Here is a 24,530-nt window from a genome sequence, read left to right as displayed (position 1 = left end):
ACTACCATCATCCACAATGACCTCATAACATCTTCATTAATCCTATCATATCATTGTTTGTATTGCAGGCGTTCGCAACCATTTCATAAAATACAGGTCCATATGATTTTTCAGGTTCTGCAGGCATATTTCCATAAGCTCCCATGGAAAGCTGAAGATATTTAAACTTAGGGTTCTCAAAATTAACATAAATAGTTGTCTTTCTTTCTAAATAGTGCCCAAATACTTTTAACATTAATAGGCGTATAAGCTGCTGTAATGTTGCACTTGAACTATCTGTATTCTTTGAGAATGAACCGTCCATAGGAATCAATCCATAACTTTAAAGGAAAACATAAAGCCTCGTTTTGTATAATGTTCTACAAGTTCTGTATAAATGTTAGGGTCTAAAGAGAATGACTTTGGATGAATGAAACATTCATTAAAATCCATTTTGTTCGAAATAGTTGCTGGGTTACAGTTGTAATAGTAACTGTTCCACTAGCTTCTACTGCCTTCGTTATCATAGTGAATGGTTCATTCCATGGAACAAATTTATTTGTCGGTGGATTTGAATCTGAAGCAAATGCAACTTTAGAGTTGGATTGAAAGCAATGATATCATTTACAGATATAGATGTGCATTGTAAGGCGTCGCTACTGAACTTTACTTTAAGCTGAATGTTTCCTGCAAAAGCTGGAATAAATCGAATAGCTTCTAATGGAAGGAATCTTCTAACAGGAATTCTTAAACGAAGCTTAAAATCAAATGATTTTCCTGCTGTAATTGGACCACTAACAATTTGTTCCTGTTCTGCATGTCCCGAATGACTCCATACATCTTCATTCGAGTCTTTGAGAAAACATCTACTTTCTTATTTGTTCGGTAGTTTGTGAGTTTGAAGTTATATATGCTTCTTCTCTTGCGTGTCTTGAGAATATACGATACGACCATTTGCAAGGATTTGATATCCAGCAACTGCATAGAAGAGCGTCATCGAAACCAATCCAAATCCTGGTGGGTTGTTTTTATTGGAACCTGAACCAATTTCTTTATCTGCAATAAATTGACCTTCCATTTTATACGTAATGAATGTATTGTAAAGGTCAACATATTTTCACCAGGAGGTGAGAGATTGAATGTTACCCATGTGTTATCTTTAGCAGTTCCAGGTTGTGATGGAACTTTGCGTCAGAATATTTTCTATTAGTGTCACCAATTTGAACTGCATTGTCTATGATATCGAAATATGAGCGAATCTGATGAATATGCTCTGCTGGAGTAAATTCGTTTAACTGTTCGTTCTGCATGTATTTACTTCAGATAAAAATATCTTTTACTTCATTATTCTCACTCTTCTTCTTGGTATTCGTGGTGGAAGTTGTTCTTGACATTTTCAATGAACTGTACATTCTCTTTTGTCTCAACTTCTTTCACTGGCGGGTCAGGGTTCTTTGACTCGGTTTGTTTTTCAATGAAATTCACGAACTTGCAATAAGCTCTTGGTTCGTTATTGAAAGAACATCTGGCTTTTTTCTTCTGGTTCTTTTGGTGGCTCAGTTTGAACAGAAGGTTTTATATGGGCTTCGTGACTTCACCCTTGCCATGCACCTTAATGTTGTCGCTTTCTGCATTCGCTAATGGAACCTTTCTTTTTCTTACGTATATTTTACCATCTTACTCTGACTTACATAATAGAAAGGATGTTGTATTCCTCTGGCGTCATTTAATATAATAGACTCTCGTTCTGATTTTGACAAGCTCATTTTACATCGGTTAAAGTTTTAATTTAGTTTTTTATCTACAGTCAAATGACTCAGACAAGCCCTAGGACAAGACCCAAGGTGTCATAGATGTTGAAGCATTGAAGAAAGAAATTCGTGAACAAATTTTATCCGAACTGAAGGAACAAAACCGAAACAAAAGCCAGAGAGACCAAAGAGAAAACTTAGTGAAAAAACAACTAGCTGCATTAGCTGCTGGAAGACAGAAGAACCCACGTTTGCTGGCGAAAAAAGCTAGAGAAGAAGCAAAAGCAAAGGAAGAACAAAAAGCTAAAGAAGCTGAAGCAAAGAAAGAGTAAATGGTTTATTTTTATCCAAACTAAATGTATAGACAAATACCTTTAACTGTTGCGTTCAGTAGTGAAAACCCTGACGTCAAAATAAAGGGGAACAGAGTAACGTTTAAGTTTCCAACAGACTGGATTGTGAACATAAATGAAGAGAAGTACATGGCATAACATCTATGTATATAACACGTCTTTCAGAAAGGTTGACTTTATACTTCAAGTCGAGATAGAAAATGACGAACAGTCTTTAAGCGCCCAAAACATTCACATATACAAATACTTTAAAGACGATACAACATTGTTGAATGTATGATTTCATTTAATGAGATGTTCGAGAAAAAGTTCAACATTGAAGTACAAACTTTACAGCCTTTTACGTGAGTTTCTTGCACAAACTGAAAGAAGAAGGTAGTCAGCCACAACTTATAGACTTTCATTATGAATTTAATGAAAATGAAGATGGAACACATGACTGTCAATTCATTGTATTCTCACCATTCAATGAAGTCGCTAAAGAGAAAAAAAATCCATTACGTATAAGATTTCAAATCTCTGAACCAAATGAGATTTTAAGAATTTTTCAATTATGATGCAATGCTTCCGAGGAAAATGAATTTTCAAAGATTGTAACACTGGCATTTGGGATAGAAAGCAAGCAATACTTTACTCTAATATAGCCAAAGGCGTTGAAAATGATTCATTGGTCATACAAGAACTTCACCACTTCCTAACCTAAATACTATAAATTAACTGCTTCAATCGTGAGTTTTGGATAGACATGTACTCCACTCATGACCATAAAATGTCCAGTGTTCTTACCTCCAGACCATAAGGACTGTCTTACATTGAAGCACAACTCTTAAACTACCATCGCAGTATTGTAAAATCTACGCTAGCTTTATTTTATCACGAATGACCTCATTTCTGACAAAATAAATGACCTCATTCATGACCTCATTCATGACCTCATTGCTGACAAAAATAAGCCGCTAGCGGCAAGGGCGAAGCCCATGACCTCAGAACTTCAACTTACGAATAAAGCTTGTTTTAGTCGTTATTGAGAAGTTAAAACTTTTCAGCAAAGCCAAGGACTAGAAGACTTACATAAGTCAAATCCAATCTCTTGACCGTCATAAAGTGCTTTGTAAAGTTTCATTAAACTGAACTCAGAGTCTTGTCATATTTCCAACAGGTATGTGAATGTTCTTATCTTCATTGTAATAGCATTGTATAGCTTCAGGAAACATTTCTTAGCGGTTAAAGCAATAACATCTTGCTTCACGCCTTTCATTCTGCAGTGAAATGCAACTTCATTTAAATCATTCGTGAGTAAGTCTATGTAGGTCTTCTTTCCACAGAAAATACTTTTATAAGCTAAACTTTGTTTTCCAGGTGTTATTTCTGCAAAGTCGCTATGAAATTGACCAAGGTTCTTTCCTATAAGTTCGCGACCATATCTCTTCTTAAACTCTGCTGCAAGCTTTGGGATGTCTTCATTGAAAATATGCATGCTATCACAGTCCTGGTAAAAGATTTGAAGTCCCATGTCCTCTGCAGTACAGAATACTTCATTCATAATACGTTTTGACATAGACAGAATATTAACACCAAGTGGACAGAAGTTAAAGTGTCTGCAAATGCTTTTCGTTAGCTTGAAAATAGTTTTATCTGAACCATCCAAACCTTCGAACTTCACTATATGGTTGTAATTTCTTATAGCATATCTTATAGCATCTTTGTCATCTACTATGGTTATTTTTGACTCAATAGGAGATAGAATAGTTTTGCCATAAATGCTGTTCAGAATGAGTTTTATAATTTCTTGTAAGGGGTTTTCTTCTTTCTTATACTTTAACCTTAACTCAAACAACTTCTTTACTTCATCTCTTATTCTCATATCTCTGTTTCCATCGTAATAGTATCCTTGCAACACTTCACATTTGACACCTTGATATTTTATGAGGTCTTGTAATGTTATATGGTCAACATACATGAGACAGCAAGTGTTTGAACTTCTTGGAACGTTAAGTTCTGGATTTAGTTCAGGGTCGCAAACTATTAAATGAAAGTGTCTGGGTATACCAATCTCTGTTATCTTAATGAGAACAAAGAAGCCAGACATAAACTTTTCACCAATGGGTTCCTTTTGGTCGTCATCGAATAAATGTCTCATGAGATACTCTGTGCTTAACATTTCTTCCTTCAATACTTTTGGAATACCTTCTAAAGTATAAAGTCTTGCTATAGCTGAAGGATATAATGAAACAGTGTCGAAGTCAGCAATGAGTTTCTTTTTGCTCTTTTGTTTCATGTTATCTGACAACATACATCTTCCACCTTGAATGCATCTCGAAATAAATTCTCTTGGTTTATTTGAGAGGTCATAAAGATTTCCATTCGGGAAGTATACTCTGTTCTCAAACAATTTGTTAGCAATAGAACAAATACTAACGTAGTCATAAACGTTTAAATCAAACTCTTTCAATAAGTCATTGCGGAACTTTACAAAACCTTCTCTTAAAATTCTTACATCTTGTTTGCAGTAAAAGCTATATTTTTCTAAGTCGAAGTGGTTTTCATCTATTCTGCAACCTTTGATGGAATCTATGTTCTTCATAAATGTATCTGCATCATGGATAAACTTACATGCTTCAGAAATGACACCAGTTCTGTTGTCATTTGCTAACAAAACACTGCTGTAGTAGTTATATGGAAATACTTCTTTCGGTCCTGTTTGTAAGTTAAACATAGCAGGAAATAGTTTAAGCTTCTTATTTATAACACTGTAAGAGTCTTTTATAATAATTGCCCTTCCTTTATATAACCAGTTATTTGCATTGTTCGTGAACCTTTAATGATGGGAGTTCCTTTCACTTCTGTCATGTGTCTTAAGATGAAGTTTATCATAACTGAGGTTATGGAAATATATTAAACTCTTGTCAGGAAGTCTCCAAAAATTCTGTTGCACAGTTTTGACCCCAAATGCTTTCACTCACTGAACCATCTTCACTGTCATAACAGATGTTAAAAGCTTTATGAAAGCCATCGTACTACACTCAAAGTCAGCAAAGAAAACGTGCTCAGGTATGAACTTACATTTAGCTTTATTTACTTCTTTTGACTCTGCTTTCTTCTTCAGTTGTACACAATACTTTGGAGCATATGTCAAATCTTTAAATGGTGCAAGGTTCTGTTTATATAAGTCAGTCGTATATGTGAAAAGTTCTCCATAAGAAATAGGTTCGAAATATTTGCACTCCCACAATGTTTTCATAACATCCCATAGCGGTGTGTTCTATCATGCGAACTACATATTTATCTCTCTCTTTGTATATATTTCATCTGTTTCTCAATGTTCATTCCACCACACTCCTTCAAGATTTCTATATAGTTGCGAATGAAATATGTTGTCATTGGAAGTCTTTCATTTAGCATGTAGTGGTCTTCAACAAGAAGTAAGTCAATAGTTCGAACAGTTTCACATTCTTTTGGTATGTATCTCTTTATTTCATTATGTCTTGAGTCATTGAAATAACCAATGGTAACATTAAATGCTATACCTGTTGCGTCAGAAATTTCTTGTACTTTACTTTGAGGAAAGTCTCTAACACGAATGACTTCTCTCATGTGGTCAATAGTTTCTTCATTTACTCCAGCCTGAATGCAAGCATAAACGAAACAATTGTCCTCTGTCATAAGTGTTGCAGTTCTTTTGTTCAGTTCATTGAAGATTTGGTAGCGTTCAAGATTTATAGGTAATGTGCAAAGATACTTCCAGAACTGACCGCTTCTCTTCTTATAAAACTTCTTTTCACCATTATCTTTCCAAAAGCTTTCTATAAGTGCTGGGTTTCCTGTTTGCTTAAGAGCTTCCAAAATGGCTTTCTGGTCATTTGTCAGTGTGCTTTCATCTCTATATGGTCTCTTTTTTGGTTTGCCTTTCTTTACATCTGACATCGTTAAGCCTTCATATTCTGTTAAATCATACATCTTTATTTCGGTAAGATTCTTTATGTTTGTCAAGAAGAAGTCATAGTGCATTTCAACAATACCTGCAGCATTTGCTTCTATCTCTGATATAAAGTTCTCCTTCAAGAGCTGATGTAGTAATGTTCCAATATTATTGAGGTTTAACGTAGAACATTCATACTTTCCACCAAGTTTATAACATACCATCCATCTCTGTTGGAGTTTATTTTAATTTTCTCTAAGAGTCTCATGAAAACCTTACCGAAATGTTTGTGTAAGTAGTCTCTGTTTGGTTCATCTAAAGCTTCGATGTTAAAGTCAATGAGTCTATTGCCTGACTTCACATTTCTCTTCCTATTCTCTTCATCTTTCTTTAACCATCTCTCACCTTCTTTTGGTTTGTCGTCAATGGAACGAATGACATCGTTAGCTTTGCGAACTTGTTCTATAGCACTTTTAAACATCTCTCTTCTCTGTTGTTTCAGTGTGTCATCTCTCTTTCGTGTTTCACCAACGTTTGCATTTGTTATGTCAAACATTTCTCTTCTTACTTCATGTGGTACAGCTCTTCTTGTTTCACCAACGTTCGCATTTGTTATGTCAAACATCTCACGTCTTACTTCATGAGGTACTGAACGTCTATGATATAAGTCAATAGCAATGTCATTTAAAGGAAATGCTCTTGCATGGACTTCGTCCTCGCCGCGTTGCGGCTTTATGAACTCATGAATTCTATCATAACTTATTGCACCATTATAGTCTTTAAGGATGTCAGCGAGTGCTTTTTGTTTGTTGCGTAATGCTTTGCAACATCTATATTAGCTTCTGTAAGAAGTTGTTTTATTTCCGAGTGTTCTAACTTAGACAACTTCCGATACATCTTTAGTAGGAAATAAAAAAATATTTTTTGAAAAAATTAGATTAGATTTTTTTAAGTTATTTTTCAAAATAATTTAATATTTTTATTTTAATGAAACACATGCAAGATTGCAAGTTCTTTTCATACAATGCTCTCGCTACTGCCATCAAGAATGAGTTCAATGGTGCTTCAAACGTTAATGTTATCTTTAACAAGAAGTTTGTGAAAGAATCTAAGTTTGGTCAGTATGTCAGACCATTAGCTATTGTCATTGACCGCAAACGTTATACTTCACAAGAGTTAGCAGTAGTTTTGAAACAAAAGAGTTTCTTCGTCAATGTCAAAGATACACACTATACTTATAAAGAACTCTAACGTTGACTTCTTCAGTATTGCTTTAAATCTTTCCGAACAGAAAGAATATAAGAAGGGTGAAACAAATGTGAAATATTATCCTTCATCTCTGAAGACAATAACGAACAAAGATGTTATACAGAAATTCTTACCAAAGGTTGAAGAAGCTTCTATTGACATTGACGAAGAAGTGAAATGGTTGAAGAAATAGACCCTGAAGCTATTTAAGCAAAAATATATTTTTGGTTAGTCTTCATATCGATATTTTACAACAATTCCCCAATGTATAAACTTTTCATACGCTTTTTCATAAGCTTTATATACCTTCAGAAATTTTGCATAATCTTTAGAAGCATTTAGATATTGTTTAAATGCTTTGTATGTCTTCAGAAATTTTGCATAATCTTTTACATGTTGTTCGTTCTCTTCTTCTGTCATGAGTTCCGAATATTCTAAATTCATGTTCTTTCATATGAGATAAAATTTTATAAAAAAATAAAATTAGCTTAGATTTTTTATTCTTCCTCTTTGAAGTTGTCGAAATATTCTGTTATTTTTTCCTTCAGTAATGTTAAGTCTTCTTTGAATGTAAGTATTGTGCAACCTTTGATGTCATAGTGTTTGAGGAAGAGTATTTTTGACAATTTCCTTTATTTGCTCATTCGGTGTCATTGAAATCGGTAAGTTTTCACGATAGAACCAGTTTCTGTCAGATTTGTAAATCTTAGCAAGGTCATAAAAGCTTTTGTTGTTTCTTCTGACTAAATGCAACATAACCATATCTCTATCTTCTTCTTTCTCCAACTCTTCAGTATATATCATATACTTATAACTCTTTTCCTTTCCTTTTGGTACCGAACGTGGTATTCTTTTCTGTATGCTTTTGTCTTTGGATTCAATGACTTCATCTTTTGCTTGAAGTTTCTTTTCCATCTCTCCACGTTCTTGTCTATGAATTTCATCTAACATCATGAAAATATAACAAGCATAACGAGGTGAAGCCCACATTGCTACGGCATTTACTAAAAGTCTATGAACATAATATCCTTTCAAACAAGGAGCCAAATTCTTGCGATTTTCATACGGAATCTCATTCCTCGGTTTTTCGAGGGAAGCAAACATATGAGGAAATTCTTCTAAAAGTTCTTTTGTCTGTTGGTTTTCAAACCAATGATATGCTTGCTTTGTAGAACGAAGAGCGTTCAAAATACTTTGCATTTGGTACATATCGTCTTTGACCGAACGAATGAGACGGAGTTGTTTGTTAAACTGAACCCACTCATATTCTTCATTTATAGCTTCATGGACTATAACTGTTGTTGTGTTCTCGGTTGTTGACATTACTGTTTCTTATATACAGGATAAAAAAATAAATAAAAATAAAATTAGCGTTATTTTTTCTATCTTTCACAAAAGACCAAAAATAAACGCTTTACATGTATTTTTCAGCAACTTCGTCAAATAATTTTATAGCTTTATCTATCTCATCTACTTCAAACGTTTCTTTACCTTTCGTGGGAGCACCATACATTTTCTCAAACTTTTCAAGTAGTTCTGTTTCAGCAGCTCTCATATCGTTAACGAACACAACCTTAACTCTATTGACTATACTGTCATATCTTTGAGTTATATTATATGTTCTTCCTATCTTATATCTTTTTGTATTGAAGTCCTTCGGTTTCTGAACGATGTAAAGTAAGCCTTCACTGCAACGTTCCGTATTGAATGAACCATATGTTATGAAATTATATCCAACAACTGGGTCTAACCATAACAAAACTATTGGTATAAGACTTTTGTCAATGAGATATGCTGTAGTTCCACAGAATCTTAACCGATATCATAAGCTCAGGATTTCTTGTCAAAATTTTCTGAGTTGAAGCAATTCCAACCCAATGCCATGTTTTCTTTCCAAATGGAGATAAAATGTCTGACAAAGAATATTTGTTGTATTTCTTTGAGTATCTTACGTTTAAATCACCTATTCTAACCACTTTGGTGTCATTGTCTATCTTTTTGACTGTTTCAAACTCAGTGTTTGACATTTTCTGTTCTTACATACAAAATAAAAAAATAAAAAAAAATAAAAACTAACTTTTTTTTCTGTCTTGTATAAAAGATATGATTTCAGGGGTTTTTTTGACGAAGTGCAAAAGTTCTCTTCGTAAAAAAATAACAGTTATATAATGAAATTTGGTCATTTTTTTCAGCAAAAATATATTTTAGGGTAGAAGGTTAGATCTAACCTGTTCTCTACCCTCTTTTCTACCCTCTTGAATTTTCATGATTTCATCGTACATGTTTTGTCAAGACTTCATCGTACATGTTTTGTCAAGACTTCATCGTACATGTTTGTCAAGACTTCATCGTACATGTTTTGTCAAGACTTCATCGTACATGTTTTGTCAAGACTTCATCGTACATGTTTTGTCAAGACTTCATCGTACATGTTTTGTCAAGACTTCTTCGTAATGAGCGTAAAGGACCCAAAAATATATTTTAGGGTAGAAGGTTAGATATACCCTCTTTTCTACCCCAGTTATTTTATAAGCGTTTTACATGGTAAACATTGTGAATTCGTGAAATTCTAAACAATTTCGTAGCTTCTATTTCTTCTGTCAGTACATCGAATGTTTTAACAATGCCGAAGGTTTCTTTATATTTCTTCTTGACATCTGAAAGAAGGAAATCGTCAGCTGTTGGATAGTTTTTGTTCAGAAATGTCAACATGTCCATTTTATCTTCTGCTGGTTTCTCTACTTCTTTCTTTAAGTCAGCATAGTCGTTTCGCATACGTTCTATCTCTTTGACGGAGTAGTTATATTTCCTCATTGCTGCTTTACATTTTGAACATTGTGGGTTCATTTTAGCATTGTACATTGAAATCTTACCTGCTAGTATGACTAAGGCGTCAATGGTTTTCTTTAACTCAAAAGTTGCGGGTTTTATCTGTTCATTCCATACTTTACCTCTTCTATCTTTATCTCTTATCTGCCATACACATTTTGCAACTAACGAACAAAGTTGTCGTAGGTCTTAAACTCCCAGATTTGTATATGTCAGAGATGTTCTTATATACCATGTCGCAATCTTTGTCCATGACTTTGTGGTTGCAATGAAATCCAAGAAACTCATAGTTAACCTTACGTATGAACTTCTTTATTTCTACTGAGTCAGTTGCTTTGACTTCTATTTCATCGAATTCTGGAATAGTGAGTTTTTGTTGTTGGATTTCAGGCAATTTGGGTAAATGGTCAATAATATCCTGCATTTCATAAAGATACTGTTCATTTGTTTCATCTTTCGCACTACAGTCTAAATTACTTGTTAAAAGTTCTTGCTTTATCTTCTGGATTTCTGTCTCAAAAGTATATGAAGAAGGAATGAAGCTTTTCATCTCTACTAACATTGAAGTTGGGTTCATGACTAACGAGTTTGGTGCTGTTGTTGCTAACATGTTCTTACAATAAAAATAAAAAATATTTTTTTAAAAAAACCAACTTTATTTTTTATTTCGGGAAAACTCATGACAAATTCAAGAGGTTAGAAATGAGGTTAGAAATGAGGTTAGATCTAACCTTCTACCCTTAACATTATTTTTGGTGTAAATTTATGACAAAAATAAATGGTACCATTAATGATATCATGACTGTTCTCATTCATGTCTGATTTACATCTAATGAAAAAGTTTAGAAGAATTTTCTTATTCTTTCTGGCTTATTTTTGTCTTTCCAGTACTCCCACTCTAATGGTCCCAGATGAGTTGGCTTTGACTCTCTCAAGTTCTTAGATGGTATAACATCTTCAACACCTCCTTCATATCTTACTTTATAAGTGTCATCGTTTATGTTATAACCAAGTATTTCAATAACCACTCCTCGCTTTGCTTCGTCAATGGTTTCAGCAAGTTTGCCATTACTACTTTCAACTAATTTCTGACGAGGGTAAAACGCTATGGAGTCGTCAGCAGCTTTTATAAGATATCCATTACCTTGTGTAGAGTCTACGATATAATAGTTTCTACTTAACCTTAAACGTTTCTTTGTCAACGGTTTGTCGTCAAGAACTACACGAACTTTTGTACCAGGAATGAGGGTAAATTGTGTTGAATTTCTGATATTTTGTGTTTGGCTTCGTTTCTTTTGTATATACTTTTCTTCTTGTTGTTGTGTCATTGAATTTGGTGTATGTCCTGTTGTAGAATGTGTTGAGGAATTTATACTTCGAGAAAATGTTTCATTGTTTCTTCGGTAAAGTCTCGCTCTTGGTTTAAATCTCTGAGAGTCCTTATGAAGCGGTTTATGATGCCGAGTATGTTATGGTTATGGTCTTCAGTAGTGTAGTGAGTTATGTTATGCTTAATGAGAAAATCTGTGATTTCATTGCTGAGGTATGCACTGTCTTGGTCTGATGTTAAAGTACTTGGGTTATGTTCTGCCACGAACGTCTGCAAAACTCTTAAAACTTCACGAGTTCCTTTATTTTTCATTGGATATGCATATGCTTTACGAGTGTTAACATTTATGAAGATGAGGAATGGTTTATGTCCTCCTTTTCTGCTTTGAATGAGAGTGTCAAATTGGTATGCGTCAGGAGCGTTGGAGTAAATTGGTAAAAAGTAGTCGTAAGGGTTTATTTTTGTTTGATGTACAACATTTTTGTCAAAGAACCTTTTCACTTCAGCTCTGTTAGTAAATCCCCAACTCTTTGCAGCTTCATTGAACTTCTTAAATGACCTCCATGGATGTTGTTCGAATACTTCTTTCAAGCTCATTTATGTAAAAATAAAGATTTTAACCAACTCGTATCCAAGCGTGCATTGTTATATAAGGAGGCATATAATCTTTTCCATTACCTGCTGGGTCTGTAATACCAGCTACAACATGTGTATGATTTCCTGCAGTTCCACAGAAAATACCTGTGCTTGAATCTACTGGGTCAGTTGAAATATCATATCTATGCATTCCCTGTCTATCCGAACCCGCTGCAAGATTTGTATAACCTCTTTTTGTTATTGAATGTGAATGGTTTCCTTCCACAGATGTTCTTCCACTGAACCTATGCATATGTGAAGGAAGGTTTTCAATACCTATTTTCTTTGAACCTCCCATCTTCATTGACTGCGTATTAGTGTAGAATGGAAAACTGTCAACTATTTCATACCATCTACCACCAAATAAAGTGTTTGGATTTATTGGATTCATAGACGTATAAACAGCTCCTATAGGATATATTAAATCATATATGCTCATAACTCTATAAACATATTCTAAAGAACTTATGTCATTAAATACCATTTGGAATGTATCTCCCGGATGAAATGTTGCATTTGTTCCACTTTTATAATGTAATGTTAGTTCAATAGAATTATCCAAGAAAAATTCAAAAGTATCCGGTTGAAGACCTCTAACAAATTCAAATGGAGTTGCTGGTTCACCATTTATAATTTCTGTTGTAAATGTCATTGTATCTGGTTTCGAAAATTTCTTTGTTAGTTCTGCATCCACATAAGTTTTGTCTGCTTTCTTATCTAACATTGTTGGTAGTTCATGTGCTTCAAAGTTTCTGGCATGACCTTCAATGTTCATACATTTACTATTTAAGGAGTTTAGTGTATCTTTTACGCTTGTACTTGGATTCTCTAAAGGTGCACTTGAACCAAGGGTATAGTTCAATATTATGTCGTCTGCTCTAACAGTAGTGAAGGATTTATGTGTATGGTTCTTGTCAGCTTTACTGTCTAATGTAGCTTGAAGTTCATTTATATCGGAGATGTTGTGTTTATGAGATTTCAAAACTTTGTTCATTGCTTCGAGTTCAACTTTGTCAGCTTTACTTTTAATAGCATCTTCAAACGTTATTTTTGACTTAACTCTCAAAGTAAATCTTGGTTCAACTAATACACCTTTAACAGAGAAAGTAGAGGCATAAATTTCACCGGTATAACTAAATGCTTCTGGTGCTTTACCCGTGTCATACTGTACAGTACAGCTTATGTCATAACCTTTAGCACGAATGTATTTATATCTTCTTTCATTGGGGTCTTCCGTCTTCACTTCTTCAGTTCGTGCTAAATATCCATGGTAGTCCGTTATAATCTGTTCGTCTGAAGTTATATAATGAACGTGGTTTTTATCTGCTTTTTCGGCTAATTTCTCATTAACATCATTCACTTCTAATTCAACTCTTCCGCCAGAACTCTTATTATCATTAATCTTTTTCATTAATTCGGTAATTACGTCATAAAGACTATATTCTGTTTTCGGTTTTGTAAATAATGAGTCAAAATTTCTTTTTCATCATTACATCGCTGACATTAATGATATCACCAATTCCTTTTTCATTTATTCTCTTCATTAATTCTGCAATAATGACGAATATATAATCTGTTAATTTATTCTCTTCATCGAGGGTTATAGAATGTTTTGAAATTGAATCATTAACTCCTCTAATAAATCAATAACTTCAGGATACACGTTTTTTAATGTCTTGAATAACCCGACCAGTATCCTCGCCACTATGTGGCTCTGAGCCCGTTGGGCTCTGTTGTTCATGTTCTTCGTTCCCGTCGTTACGTGGTTTTATATCTCTAACCATCATCAACGCAGCCATAACCGGAGGGTTTGTTGCTACCTGTTTCGAAAATCCGTCCGTTATGTACGGTATATCTAAATAATTTCTTTGTGTTTTTAAAACATTTGAAACAAGTCTTTTAAAACCATCTACAAAATTTCCTGTTTCACCTAATGTTCTTGCAGCATTTACAAGCTCACCCATTCCCCGCTTTTGACCCCAAAAACGTCCATATTGCATTTATTTCACTCTGTATAGTTGTCCATTCAGCGAAACTAACACCCGCATTCGCTAAGCTGAAAATGAAATTCAGTGGATCGAACTTAATTCCACCTTCTTTTTCAATTTCAACGAACTCACTAACATGAGATTTTAAATATTCTTTCGTTAAAATTGTTTTCCCCGATGTTATGTCATTACGAAACTATCACCGTCAAAAGTTAACGAATTCAATTTCGTCGTTGATGCTTTTATTTCATACACCGCTTTATCGATAGTTTTTGGCTCACCTTCTTTAGAAGCATATGAAACATTAATGAATGAATTATATGTATTCGTGAATGAGTTAAAATCAATGATTTTCATTAATGACGCCTTTAATGATTCGTTAACTGTTGAATCCCTTAAAACAATTAATGAACTGTCCTTTATGAAAGGTACACTGCAAACCGTCGAGTTTGGATCAAATGCTGTAGTTGGTGCAGGAATATTAATGATATAAGTCATTAAATCATTAAGTGACGTAAATAATGTTGTCGTTTTTGATTTAATTTCTTTAGCATCTGTTATATATGGTAATTTTATTTCTGTAGTTTCTGAATTAAAGATATTCGCTAAAATGTTTTGTAAACTGTTTTGAACAGCTGTGTAAACCGTTGAATCCGGAACTCTTACGATTTCACCGTCCTTAATAAAAGGCATTGCACATGGTGTAGTGCTTGGGTCAAATCTTTCGGGATTATAATTCAACATATATTCTAATGCTTCATGAACAGACTTATATACTGTTGTGTCGTTCTTCATGACAACTTTCATTTACAATGAAAGGCATTGTACATGGAGTTAAAATAGGGTCAAACTTTTCATAGTCCTTCCATGTTATGTATTTCTCAGTATTTCCATCAGAAATAACAATATATTTGTCAGTAAGTGTGAGAGAGTATTGACCAAAATATAAACGTTTAGCTCTGTCAGCTTCATACGCATATGCAGCAATAGTCATATTTTAATGAGAATAAAATGTTGTTCTATTTGCAAAGTACAGACCCAAACGAATACGGGACAGTAAAGCTACAAACAAACTTAGGTCTACAGAATGAGCCACTTGCATTCAGAATGGTTGACTTCAATACTATCGCTTCATTCGTTATAACTGATGAAACAGATTTCATGGAGCTTGAAATAGATGGAAAGAAGCACGAAATAAGATTTCACAATAATGTAGAATATAAGATGGAAACATTAGCTGGAGTGTTAAATGCTCTCATAAATACTACAATAAACAAGGATAACGGAGAAAACTTAATGAATGTTAAACTTATTGCAGGAGTTTTGAAGTTCAGTAGCAAGAAAGAGTTCAAGATAACACGAATGAGTCATAGAGTTCAACTTCTTTTAGGAGCATACCATATGCAACTACCTTTGAAAAGTGTTGACAAAACGATTGAGATGAAATCTGTTCCATACGTATGTTATGGCAATTGTTTATACATTGAGTCAAAAATAGCTAATGTCACAGGTATTTCAGGAGTTAATAGTAAAGGTTCAGTAGAATATAAATCCTTCTGTTATGCAGTCAATTCAATGTTCATTCCAAACGTTCCTGTCATAGCAACTCATTTAGGTAAATGGGTTCGCATTAGTCCTCATAATTTGAAAGACATGCAATTCAGACTAGTTGACTTTCAGGGCGAGCCTGTAGAACTGAAGGCACCAGTGCGAATGACTGTTGAAGTTGACTTTTTAGAAAATATTAAATGCAACAGCTTACAAGAGAACTCAGAGCTAAAAATATAAAGTATGAATGTTATGTATTAGGTCATGAACTTTGGTTGTTGCTGTTTGATGAAACAAATGAGTTAGTTATGTCAGTCAAGAGAACAGAAAAAGGCGTCAAAGGCGCCGAGCGCAAAGCGCTATATTGTGTTAGTGAAAACTGCACCAAGTCAATAAGATTAGGTTTGCATTATGAAGATGAGTTCGATACTGTTGAAGAAGTTTTGGATAGATATTACAAATTGCTTTAATTTACTAAAACATATTTCAAGCAAAGTTTATATTCTGTTGAAAGTTTTGTATACTCGTTCGAATATTTATACTTAAACTCAACTCCTGTAGTTCCTGGTGTTTCAATGATGCGGATGTTACCTATTTTCATGAATAGTGGAGTTTGACCACAGCATTCGATTTCAGGGTCGAGATAGTCAATGACACATTGTTTCCCTGTTATTCGTGAGATAACATTTTCAAGGTCCTCCTTTGTTAGAATTATTTGGTTCTTACTTATAAGATTTGTCAAAACTTCTTATCGTCTTTGAGTAAAATTGTTTGGTATAACTGAAGAAGGTAATGGTCTACGTTATCTGAAGGATTTGTTTGAACATTTGTGTAAGGGTTGTCGTTGGCTTCTCTTGAAAGAATTTGGTCCAGTGGTGGATACTCTAACTTAACATCTGATGTAGCGTTAGCGTTTGAAGCTGTGTTTAAATTCACGGATTTCAGCTCTGGTTCTGGCTCTTTCAAACACTCCGAACTATAGTTCTTTATGACAATATTGTTTGTCGTTCGTGAGTCAACATTTGATGTTGGTTCAATTGGAACATTAACGGCACCAGCTAAGATGGATTTGCTTCTCATTTCATATAGAATAAAAACCTTTTATATGTATGAAATGAACAATATACTCGACAAGGGTTTGAATGTAAAGCTAACGAATGAAAATATTGTTGAATTCACTGAGACAGGTGCTGTGTATAAAGATGTAGAACTACTGAACAAAAGAGCTAAGGGAAGAAGCAGGAACATGAACAAAGGGTGGAAGCCTATAAAAATTTATGTCAATGATGGCTCAGGAGGTTCAAACATAAAGTATGCAGAAAGTTATAGAGTTTATGCTCTCAAAGGTGAAAAGCCTTCATTTAAGAACAGCTATTCTAACGCATATCCTCAAAAGTTAACGGATGGGGAAGTGGATGATATGAATGACAGCAAAAATATTAACAGAAATGGCGACAGAGATGCATGGAATTTGTTTACCATCAGTCAATTGAAGGTTAAACTTTAAAACAATGTTGGTCGTTCCATGGAATATTTTTGACTTTAATGGTATTAGTCATGATATGAATCTCAAGGTATGAACGAGGAGAGATGAGAGACTTATATGCTTCCCAAATTTCTTCAAAAGGTAATGTTATACCTGACTGTTTCCAAATGAGTTCAATATCATAACGTGAGAAACCTTGAAAGATAACGAAGTCAGTTATGAGACGTTTTATGTTTAAAGCAAGGAAACGCCATGTTTGCATAAGTATTGCTACAGTTAAGTGGTAATGTCTGACTTTAGTAATGATGTTAGCTAATGGTGAGTCAGGCTTTGACACTAAACCTTTTCCGGCGAAGTCGTCGCAAACTAACAAAGTATTTGAAGGATACTTTTTGAAGGGGTATTTTGAAAGTTTTGACAGAATGTAGTTTGTAAGTCGTTTCATATCGTAAACTCCTGAGTATTGACGTAAGTGGTGTTTGTCAATAATTCTTTCCATCTCTTCTGAAGTCTTTTGCATTCCTGACTGTATAAATTCAACGATGGCATAATATTTCCTCTTACGTCGAATGTAACGTTGAAGAAATTCAATGAGTTCACTGTCTGGAACTTTAACGACAGAGGCTTGAACTTTTGACATAAATGTTTTCGCTGTTGAGTCCATAGAGTCTGAAGTTGCTGATATAATGATTTGGTCATAATATGAGTCATTTCCTAAACGCTCTGTTATGAGTATATGACGAATGAGGTTGAATGTCTTACCTGAACCCATCTTTCCACAATAGAAATAAACACCATTTGAACAGAACTCATAGTCCTTACTGAAAGGAAGAATGAGAGAACTGTTGAGCTTTTCACTGCTTTCATTCATGTCTTCATCTACGTCATGTATTAAATGCTTCATTTTATCTTCATTAAAAATGCAAGTCAGAAATATTCAGAACATAGCACCGAGTCTAACTGACAAGAGTATAAAGATATACTATGAACACGTTATGATGAAACCTACCAAAATTCAAGAAAGTCAGTATACTTATGAATATCCAAGACACTGGGTAGAGTATGTAGGAGGTGAGAAAGCTATTGAAATCAGACAGGTTCGAAGTATTCCAGCAGGAAGAACAATATTATTGAAGAACTTTAATGTTTTGAGGTATAATGATGAAACAAAGAAGCAAGATAGTTTTCCTGTTGCTGTGTATGTGAACCTAGACACAGGAGATGACATGAAAGTTTTTAACACAAAGCTTCAAACGGTAGTGAGAGAACAACTGACTGCGGAAGGACATCCATTACCTTCAGAAGTTAGCATAGCATATAATTTTGAAACAAACTCAATAGATTTTAAAGTCATCTCTGCAAAGAAGTCAGGTTTTACATTTAATGAAGCAGATGTATATTCGAATGAAAACTTCAAAGCTATTGCATGGTTAGATAATGACGATTGCTTTAAGAAAATATTTAAATTCAGTGACTCAAAGATGTCAATAGATGACCTTCGTGGAATGTTACCATCGACGTTTACAGTTGAAGGTTCAGCAGGATTGCTTACAAGATTGTCAATTGGTGGTATTTGGTCTCGTGAGAACATTGTTATAAAATCCAGTATAAGTGAATTTGCTGAAGAATCTATATTATGTCTTTCAAACTACATGTATTCGCCACCGAAGCATTATAGTATAACAAACTTTGTCAGTAAGTTTAACATAAGACTTGTCGAACCTTCTTCAATGAAAGATGTTGTGCTACCTAAAGATGGAAAGGATGGACTCATTATTGAGATGATTTTAATTGCATATTAAATGAGCTTGTTCTTGAAGGTCATTCATGATGAAATAACTGTTGTAGAAGATGTTAGCAATTGTTCAGACATTTTGAAGCGTATAGATGAGATAAGAAAGAAGTTTATGAAGCCGCAACGCGGCGAGGACGAAGTCCATGAGAATGTTTATGTTTCATTGACTTTCTCCAGTAACGAGAACTTTTTGAGATAATATTGAAGAGAGATGATTTTAATATGGTGTAAATGGTAGCTTGGACAGCTTTAGGCGCAATGGGAACAAAAGCATTAGCATTTGGAGCAAAAGCACTTGGGCTTATGACGCAGTAAATAAAATGAGTGGAGGAAGGGTTTCGAAGACATTAGATGCAAATAAAGGGAAGATTGGAGGCTGGGTTGCAAAGAAGTTAAGATTAAATAAAATAGGGCTCATAAATAAAGCATCCAATTTGGTTGCGACTGAGTCAGAAAATGCTTTAGGAAAGGACGATGAGTTTGCAAAACACGCAAAAGACTTTAATGACCAGATGAAAGGTGAAACAATGCATTTAAATAGATTCGATGGAACTAAAGAAAATGTTTCTTCTCCACCAGTAGTTCTTCCGTATGGTCCCTATGGAATGTATGGAAATCCTTACGAAAGACCATTTGACCCATTGACTGGTGGAAGTAACTGGTATCATTACGGACGAAGAAGAAAGACAGTCAAGCTGGAGACAGACGTGAAGAAAGCAACTAAAAAGAAACCAAGGAAGAGAGTTATAAAGTAATGAATTCAAGAGGTTAGAAAAGAGGTTAGATATCGGGTTAGATCTAACCTTCTACCCTAAATTTATTTTTGTGCTATGTTTTCATACGTGTGCGGGTGGTGATATCATTAATTTTTATATAAATGACAGAACAAAAATATAACATTTCTACTCAGCAGGAATGAGACCCTTACTGACTATGTATTCGTTTAATGCTTGATGAAAACAATGGTACATATTATCGTATGGGTATACACAACGTCTGTTTCCATCGTCGTCGTATATGTAGAGCTCAAATCCAGTCCAACCTTCTTTTGTACAATATGTAGCTTTATTTAAGTATGCATTTATGTAGATAAGGCAATTTTCTTCATCGCTCCAGAAATAATTTTTGTTCTTTGTTGAAATAGTTTTCGTTCCTCTGCGACCATAAGGAATGTATGCAATGAACTTTGCGTCATAAGGGATTGTAATATATTCAGGTTTCTTTCATCGTCAATGGGTCTGTCTTTTGTTAAAATGCATGTTTCTCAGTTTTACTTGAGTTTTGAATAGTTCACGGAAACGTTCTGGGAAAGAGTCATAGTAAATGTAGTCGGACATGTCTTTGTAATGAAATAAAAAATTTAAAAAAATAAAAATAAGGTTATTTTTATTTAGTGAGGACGGTAGGGAATTCGTTAGTGAAGTCGTTAGTGAAGTAGTTAGTGAAATCGTTAGTGAAATCATTTATGTGTCAGATGGTTTTGTAAATATTTAAGGTTAAGTTGTGTTATGGTTGTGTTGTAAAATATACATTAACGGTTTCGTAAAGTGTCAAAACCGCTAAGTTGTGTACGGAGGCGAGCAGTGCCACAGTACACAAGATAACCATACTAACTACATATACCAGACACAAACAATATATTGAAAGAGTTAAAAGAAAAGATACCTATAGGTAAGATGGAACGTATACCATTAGATAACAAAAATATTGTGAGAGAGGTTTTGAAAAAAGCAGAATATATAGACTGGGATAGTATATCTGCTAGACTATTATATAGTGGTGCTATAAGAGTTCATGACATTGAAACACTTATGTCAAAAGTTTTATATCTTAACTATACAAATGTTTTCAAAGAGGACATAGAAAAATATATTGAGGGTATAGAGTTTGTGAGATGTCATTGGACAGAGTTGTATGAAAAATATAAAGACAAGGAAAATGTTTTCTTTATAGTGGACCCGCCGTTCTATAACACATGGGATTTTCAATACCAAGTAGACTGGACTTTGAGAGACTCTTTAGAAACTTTAGACGTTATACATAACCATCCATGCTTTTACTTTACATCCGATAAAAGTGGTTTGGAAACCGTTATGAGATGGTTAGAGGACATACATGACTATGAGTTTATATATGACAAGATAGAATATGAGAGAGGTCCTATAAGCTGGAGAAAGTGTCACAATAAAGAAATTTTATTAGTAAGTAAATGTGGTTTGAAATAGGACTACTTGTTTTAGGCTTTTTCCATTGTGTCATTTATTTATTTGACGTGGCAGAAAAGTACAGAGAATATGAAGATGAACCAATGCCTGCAAATGTTCAGCATATGTACTCGTAAGAGATATTTTTATCTAATATTAAATGGACGCACAGAACTTAGCGAATGCACAGCAACCTGGACAACCAAACCCAGAGAATATTCCAAATGAAGTTAGAATACAAACTGCAATGGCAAACTATGGTCAAGTGCCAACAGATGTACAAATGCAAACTGCCATGTCAAATGACGCTGCGTTATGTTTGCCACCATGGTATGCAAATATGAGATGGAAAGAGTTTTATACAAACCCTGAAGTGGGATATAAACAACTTTATGCAGATGACGCGAACACAGGAGTTTGACCCAGAATATGTTTTCTACCAGAGGAGAAACAGAATGTATGAGCTCCAGTTAAAGAATGCTATGGAACTCAACAGGAAACGTAAGAGACTAGGCGGACATTAGATTTTTACATATAGTAAAATGGGTTTCTTCAGTAAGATAGGAAACTTCTTTCGAAATGTTGGAAGAGGTATATGGAATGGAATAAAATCTGTCGGAAGAGGAGTATGGAACGGTGTCAAAAATATTGGTAAAAGAGTAGGTCGGTTCGTTGGTATTATACCTAAAGACCCTGAACCAGAAGAGCAAGCTCCTGTTATACAACAGCCTGAACCTGCACCACAGTCTAGTTGGCAACCAAATCCAACACCTCAACCGTATTAAAAAATTATATTTTTATCGTTCGATAGTAGTTGTATATGAAACTAAGTTCTAAGTAAAACGCATGGTATAATGGAATTATTCTTTTTCTTCCATCTGTAGTAAACCATACTTGAAAGTCTGAAATACTTCCACTCGGCGGTTCATATAACTTTGTAGGTTTTTCGTAAAAGTCATTCATCAGACATAAGAAAGAGTTTTTGCGCACCAGAAAATGAAGCATGAACAATAATAGCATCTGGGTCGAAAATATTTTCATATGTTCCATTAGGTTTTTTCGACTTCATAATAGTCCGGGTGTACTGGATATGCTGCAGGCTGATTTAACATCCTCATAAATCTATACCATGCCAAGTTGTTATATTTTGTAGAAATATAAACGTTTTCTCCAAGGTCTTCTATTTTATTGATTTTAACAGTTGCATTTTTCCTGTCATAAATAATATCGAGATGGTATTCTCCTTCGTCAATGTTAAACTGGTTTGCATATTCAATATAGATATCGTTTATTTTTTCTTGAAAAGCTTGAAGAGTTGTTTCTAAGTTTATAAGCAAATTAACTTGTAAAAGTTTTCCTTGTTCAAATTTCTCATACATACGTTTTTCTTTGTTATAGTATCGAACTTCAAAACCGACCGCAAATGGGAAACCATGTATGGCTTCTGAAATGAACTTTATTCTTCGAAAGCCAATAGCTTTTGTGACAGATGGGTCTCTTAACCATCTTAATGGGTAGTCAAAACGATAGCCTTCATGCTTTACGGTATCTGTCTCAAACTTTTGACCGACATTAGTAAAAAGTTCATCTAATGGTTTAGTTGTAGCAACTCTAGAATTTTCTTTTTCTATTGGAAGCATATTTTATCTATAATAAAAATGTCAAATGAAACAGCGTCTATGAGAGAAATACAACACAACCGACAACTCATTATGCAAGCTCTAAATAAGAACACAACAAACTTTTCAAACTATTCTAAGATATCTGAGTCATTGAAAGGGGGTGACTTAAAACTGACAATAAACCCAATGACAGATGAGTTTCTATTTCAAGACAATAAGAACAATACTGTCTGTATAAATCCAACAAAAGGAACTTTAAACGAGAAACCTATAAATGAACTTCTTTTGAAAGCAGATGTTGACAACAAAGCTGACAAAGAATATGTAGACGATGCAATAGCAAAAGAAGAAGAAAGAGCTAACAATGCTTATGCAACAGAAGAACATACTCATCCTGAACTAGCAGACAAAACATATGTTGACAATAAAATGTCAAGTGAAGTGACAAGAGCTGAAAACGAATATTCTAAAAAGACTCATATACATTATATTAACCAAATACCAAGTCTTAAGGAAACATTAGAGACAAAAGCAAATAAGACTCATACACATACCATTGCAAATATTACAAACTTACAAGAAACCTTAAACAGGAAAAGTGACGTTGGACATACACATACCATTGCAAATATTACAAACTTACAAGAAACCTTAAACAGGAAAAGTGCCGTTGGACATACACATACATCTTCTGAAATAACAGACTTAAACGTTAGCCTTGAAAATAAAGCAGATAAAACATATGTCAATGAAATATACCAAAGTTTGATAGGAACAAAAAATATTGAAACTATTGTTGGTGACTTTTCTGTCAATGAAGAAAATAAATATTTTAGATGGCAGTTGGTACAGTCCTTAAAAAATGATACACGGTGTAAACTCATTCCGAAAAATAACAATGAAATGTATGTAAGCTATAAAAAGAATGATGGTACACAAGTTAAAGTTCCATTAGACAACAACTGCTACTTAAACTTATATGGAGACGAACAAAAGAAATATTTAAGAGTTTATGAAATGGTGGATATGATATTACCTGACCCAGCTCCGGCACCACATTATTATGACTATGGAGATGACGACAGAACACCACATGTAGATGAACAAAAGCTAACATTATATTTAGATTATTATAGATATAAAAGATATAATGCAATAGAAAAAACGAGAATAGTATATTATTATACAGATGACAGAAATAAATATTATAGTCAAGACTGTACCTACCCTGAAAACATAAGATTATATTATAAAAAATATTCTGACACAAACCAGAAGAAACCTGAAATAGTTGCACTATATTTTAAGTTCAAAAGAGACAATCCTATAATATCTCATATGTTTGATTTAATGAACCCAGTAGGTTCTATTTATACATCTATGGATGCAAGAGGTCCTCAAGTAATGTTTGGTGTTGGTGCATGGGAACAAATAGTCGACAGGTTTTTGTATTGTGCAAACTCTTCAAAGGAAACAGGTGGAAGTAAAACGATTTCAGGTGAAAATTTACCTGCACACAGTCATTACATAGATTTAAGTACATCTCAAGCAGGTTGGCATAAGCATAGATATTGCGATTGGTCAGGAATGACAAAAGGTAAAGGATATGATGTTAAAGACGACGTTAAGTTTTGCTATAAATTGTTACTGGGATGACACGCAGGAGAAGGAAACCATACACATTTCGTTTCAGGATATACGCAAACAACGGGACAAAGTAAAGAATACATGCCACCTTACATGACAGTTTACGCATGGTATAGAATTGCTTAGTCGTCATTTTCAACTTCTTTAGCATATTCGTCAGGAGTTGTCTTATATTTGTTAGGAACTGTCTTTGAA

General features: G+C 34.1%; 6 protein-coding genes and 9 pseudogenes across 15 annotated transcripts, besides 1 other annotated feature; 6 read left to right on the top strand and 9 right to left on the bottom strand.

Annotated features, from left to right (window-relative positions):
- Nucleotides 1-20,477: part of a mobile genetic element that runs on past the window's edge.
- Nucleotides 6,421-6,899, bottom strand: TVAGG3_0946040 (annotated as a pseudogene). The gene has a single exon. A coding segment is annotated over exon 1 (479 nt).
- TVAGG3_0946030 lies at nucleotides 6,990-7,460 on the top strand (annotated as a pseudogene). The gene has a single exon. A coding segment is annotated over exon 1 (471 nt).
- TVAGG3_0946020 lies at nucleotides 7,748-8,573 on the bottom strand (annotated as a pseudogene). The gene has a single exon. A coding segment is annotated over exon 1 (826 nt).
- On the bottom strand, nucleotides 9,777-10,097 carry TVAGG3_0946010 (organellar and viral DNA polymerase type B; the record flags this gene model as incomplete). The annotated part of the gene is made up of 1 exon (XM_051253109.1): nucleotides 9,777-10,097. The coding sequence occupies one exon, from the start codon at nucleotides 10,095-10,097 to the stop codon at nucleotides 9,777-9,779; it is 321 nt and encodes a 106-aa protein (XP_051078683.1).
- TVAGG3_0946000 lies at nucleotides 10,137-10,689 on the bottom strand (annotated as a pseudogene). Its single transcript has one exon. A coding segment is annotated over exon 1 (553 nt).
- TVAGG3_0945990 lies at nucleotides 11,161-12,006 on the bottom strand (annotated as a pseudogene). The gene has a single exon. A coding segment is annotated over exon 1 (846 nt).
- Nucleotides 12,026-12,697, bottom strand: TVAGG3_0945980 (ATP binding; the record flags this gene model as incomplete). Its single annotated transcript, XM_051253108.1, has 1 exon — nucleotides 12,026-12,697. The coding sequence occupies one exon, from the start codon at nucleotides 12,695-12,697 to the stop codon at nucleotides 12,026-12,028; it is 672 nt and encodes a 223-aa protein (XP_051078682.1).
- Nucleotides 14,548-15,027, bottom strand: TVAGG3_0945970 (annotated as a pseudogene). The gene has a single exon. A coding segment is annotated over exon 1 (480 nt).
- On the top strand, nucleotides 15,045-15,821 carry TVAGG3_0945960 (uncharacterized protein; the record flags this gene model as incomplete). The annotated part of the gene is made up of 1 exon (XM_051253107.1): nucleotides 15,045-15,821. One exon carries the CDS (start codon nucleotides 15,045-15,047, stop codon nucleotides 15,819-15,821), a length of 777 nt encoding a protein of 258 aa, XP_051078681.1.
- On the bottom strand, nucleotides 16,308-16,661 carry TVAGG3_0945950 (annotated as a pseudogene). Its single transcript has one exon. A coding segment is annotated over exon 1 (354 nt).
- On the top strand, nucleotides 18,333-18,869 carry TVAGG3_0945940 (uncharacterized protein; the record flags this gene model as incomplete). The annotated part of the gene is made up of 1 exon (XM_051253106.1): nucleotides 18,333-18,869. A coding segment is annotated over one exon (537 nt), but the record flags the coding sequence as incomplete, so codon positions are not given.
- An 872-nt stretch (nucleotides 20,478-21,349) lies between the features above and the next one.
- On the top strand, nucleotides 21,350-21,590 carry TVAGG3_0945920 (annotated as a pseudogene). The gene has a single exon. A coding segment is annotated over exon 1 (241 nt).
- An 18-nt stretch (nucleotides 21,591-21,608) lies between these two features.
- On the top strand, nucleotides 21,609-21,851 carry TVAGG3_0945910 (serine threonine-protein phosphatase family; the record flags this gene model as incomplete). Its single annotated transcript, XM_051253105.1, has 1 exon — nucleotides 21,609-21,851. The coding sequence occupies one exon, from the start codon at nucleotides 21,609-21,611 to the stop codon at nucleotides 21,849-21,851; it is 243 nt and encodes an 80-aa protein (XP_051078679.1).
- Nucleotides 21,852-21,855: 4 nt separating this feature from the next.
- On the bottom strand, nucleotides 21,856-22,706 carry TVAGG3_0945900 (annotated as a pseudogene). Its single transcript has one exon. A coding segment is annotated over exon 1 (851 nt).
- Nucleotides 22,707-22,724: 18 nt separating this feature from the next.
- Nucleotides 22,725-23,729, top strand: TVAGG3_0945890 (phage tail repeat-like family; the record flags this gene model as incomplete). The annotated part of the gene is made up of 1 exon (XM_051253104.1): nucleotides 22,725-23,729. A coding segment is annotated over one exon (1,005 nt), but the record flags the coding sequence as incomplete, so codon positions are not given.
- Between the last annotated feature and the right edge of the window lie 801 nt (nucleotides 23,730-24,530).

The sequence above is a fragment of the Trichomonas vaginalis genome, chromosome I (assembly GCF_026262505.1).
Source record: "Trichomonas vaginalis G3 chromosome I, whole genome shotgun sequence".
NCBI classification, from domain to species: domain Eukaryota; phylum Parabasalia; order Trichomonadida; family Trichomonadidae; genus Trichomonas; species Trichomonas vaginalis.
Note: the sequence above shows the minus strand (reverse complement) of the source record. Positions and strands in the feature narration are given on the sequence as shown.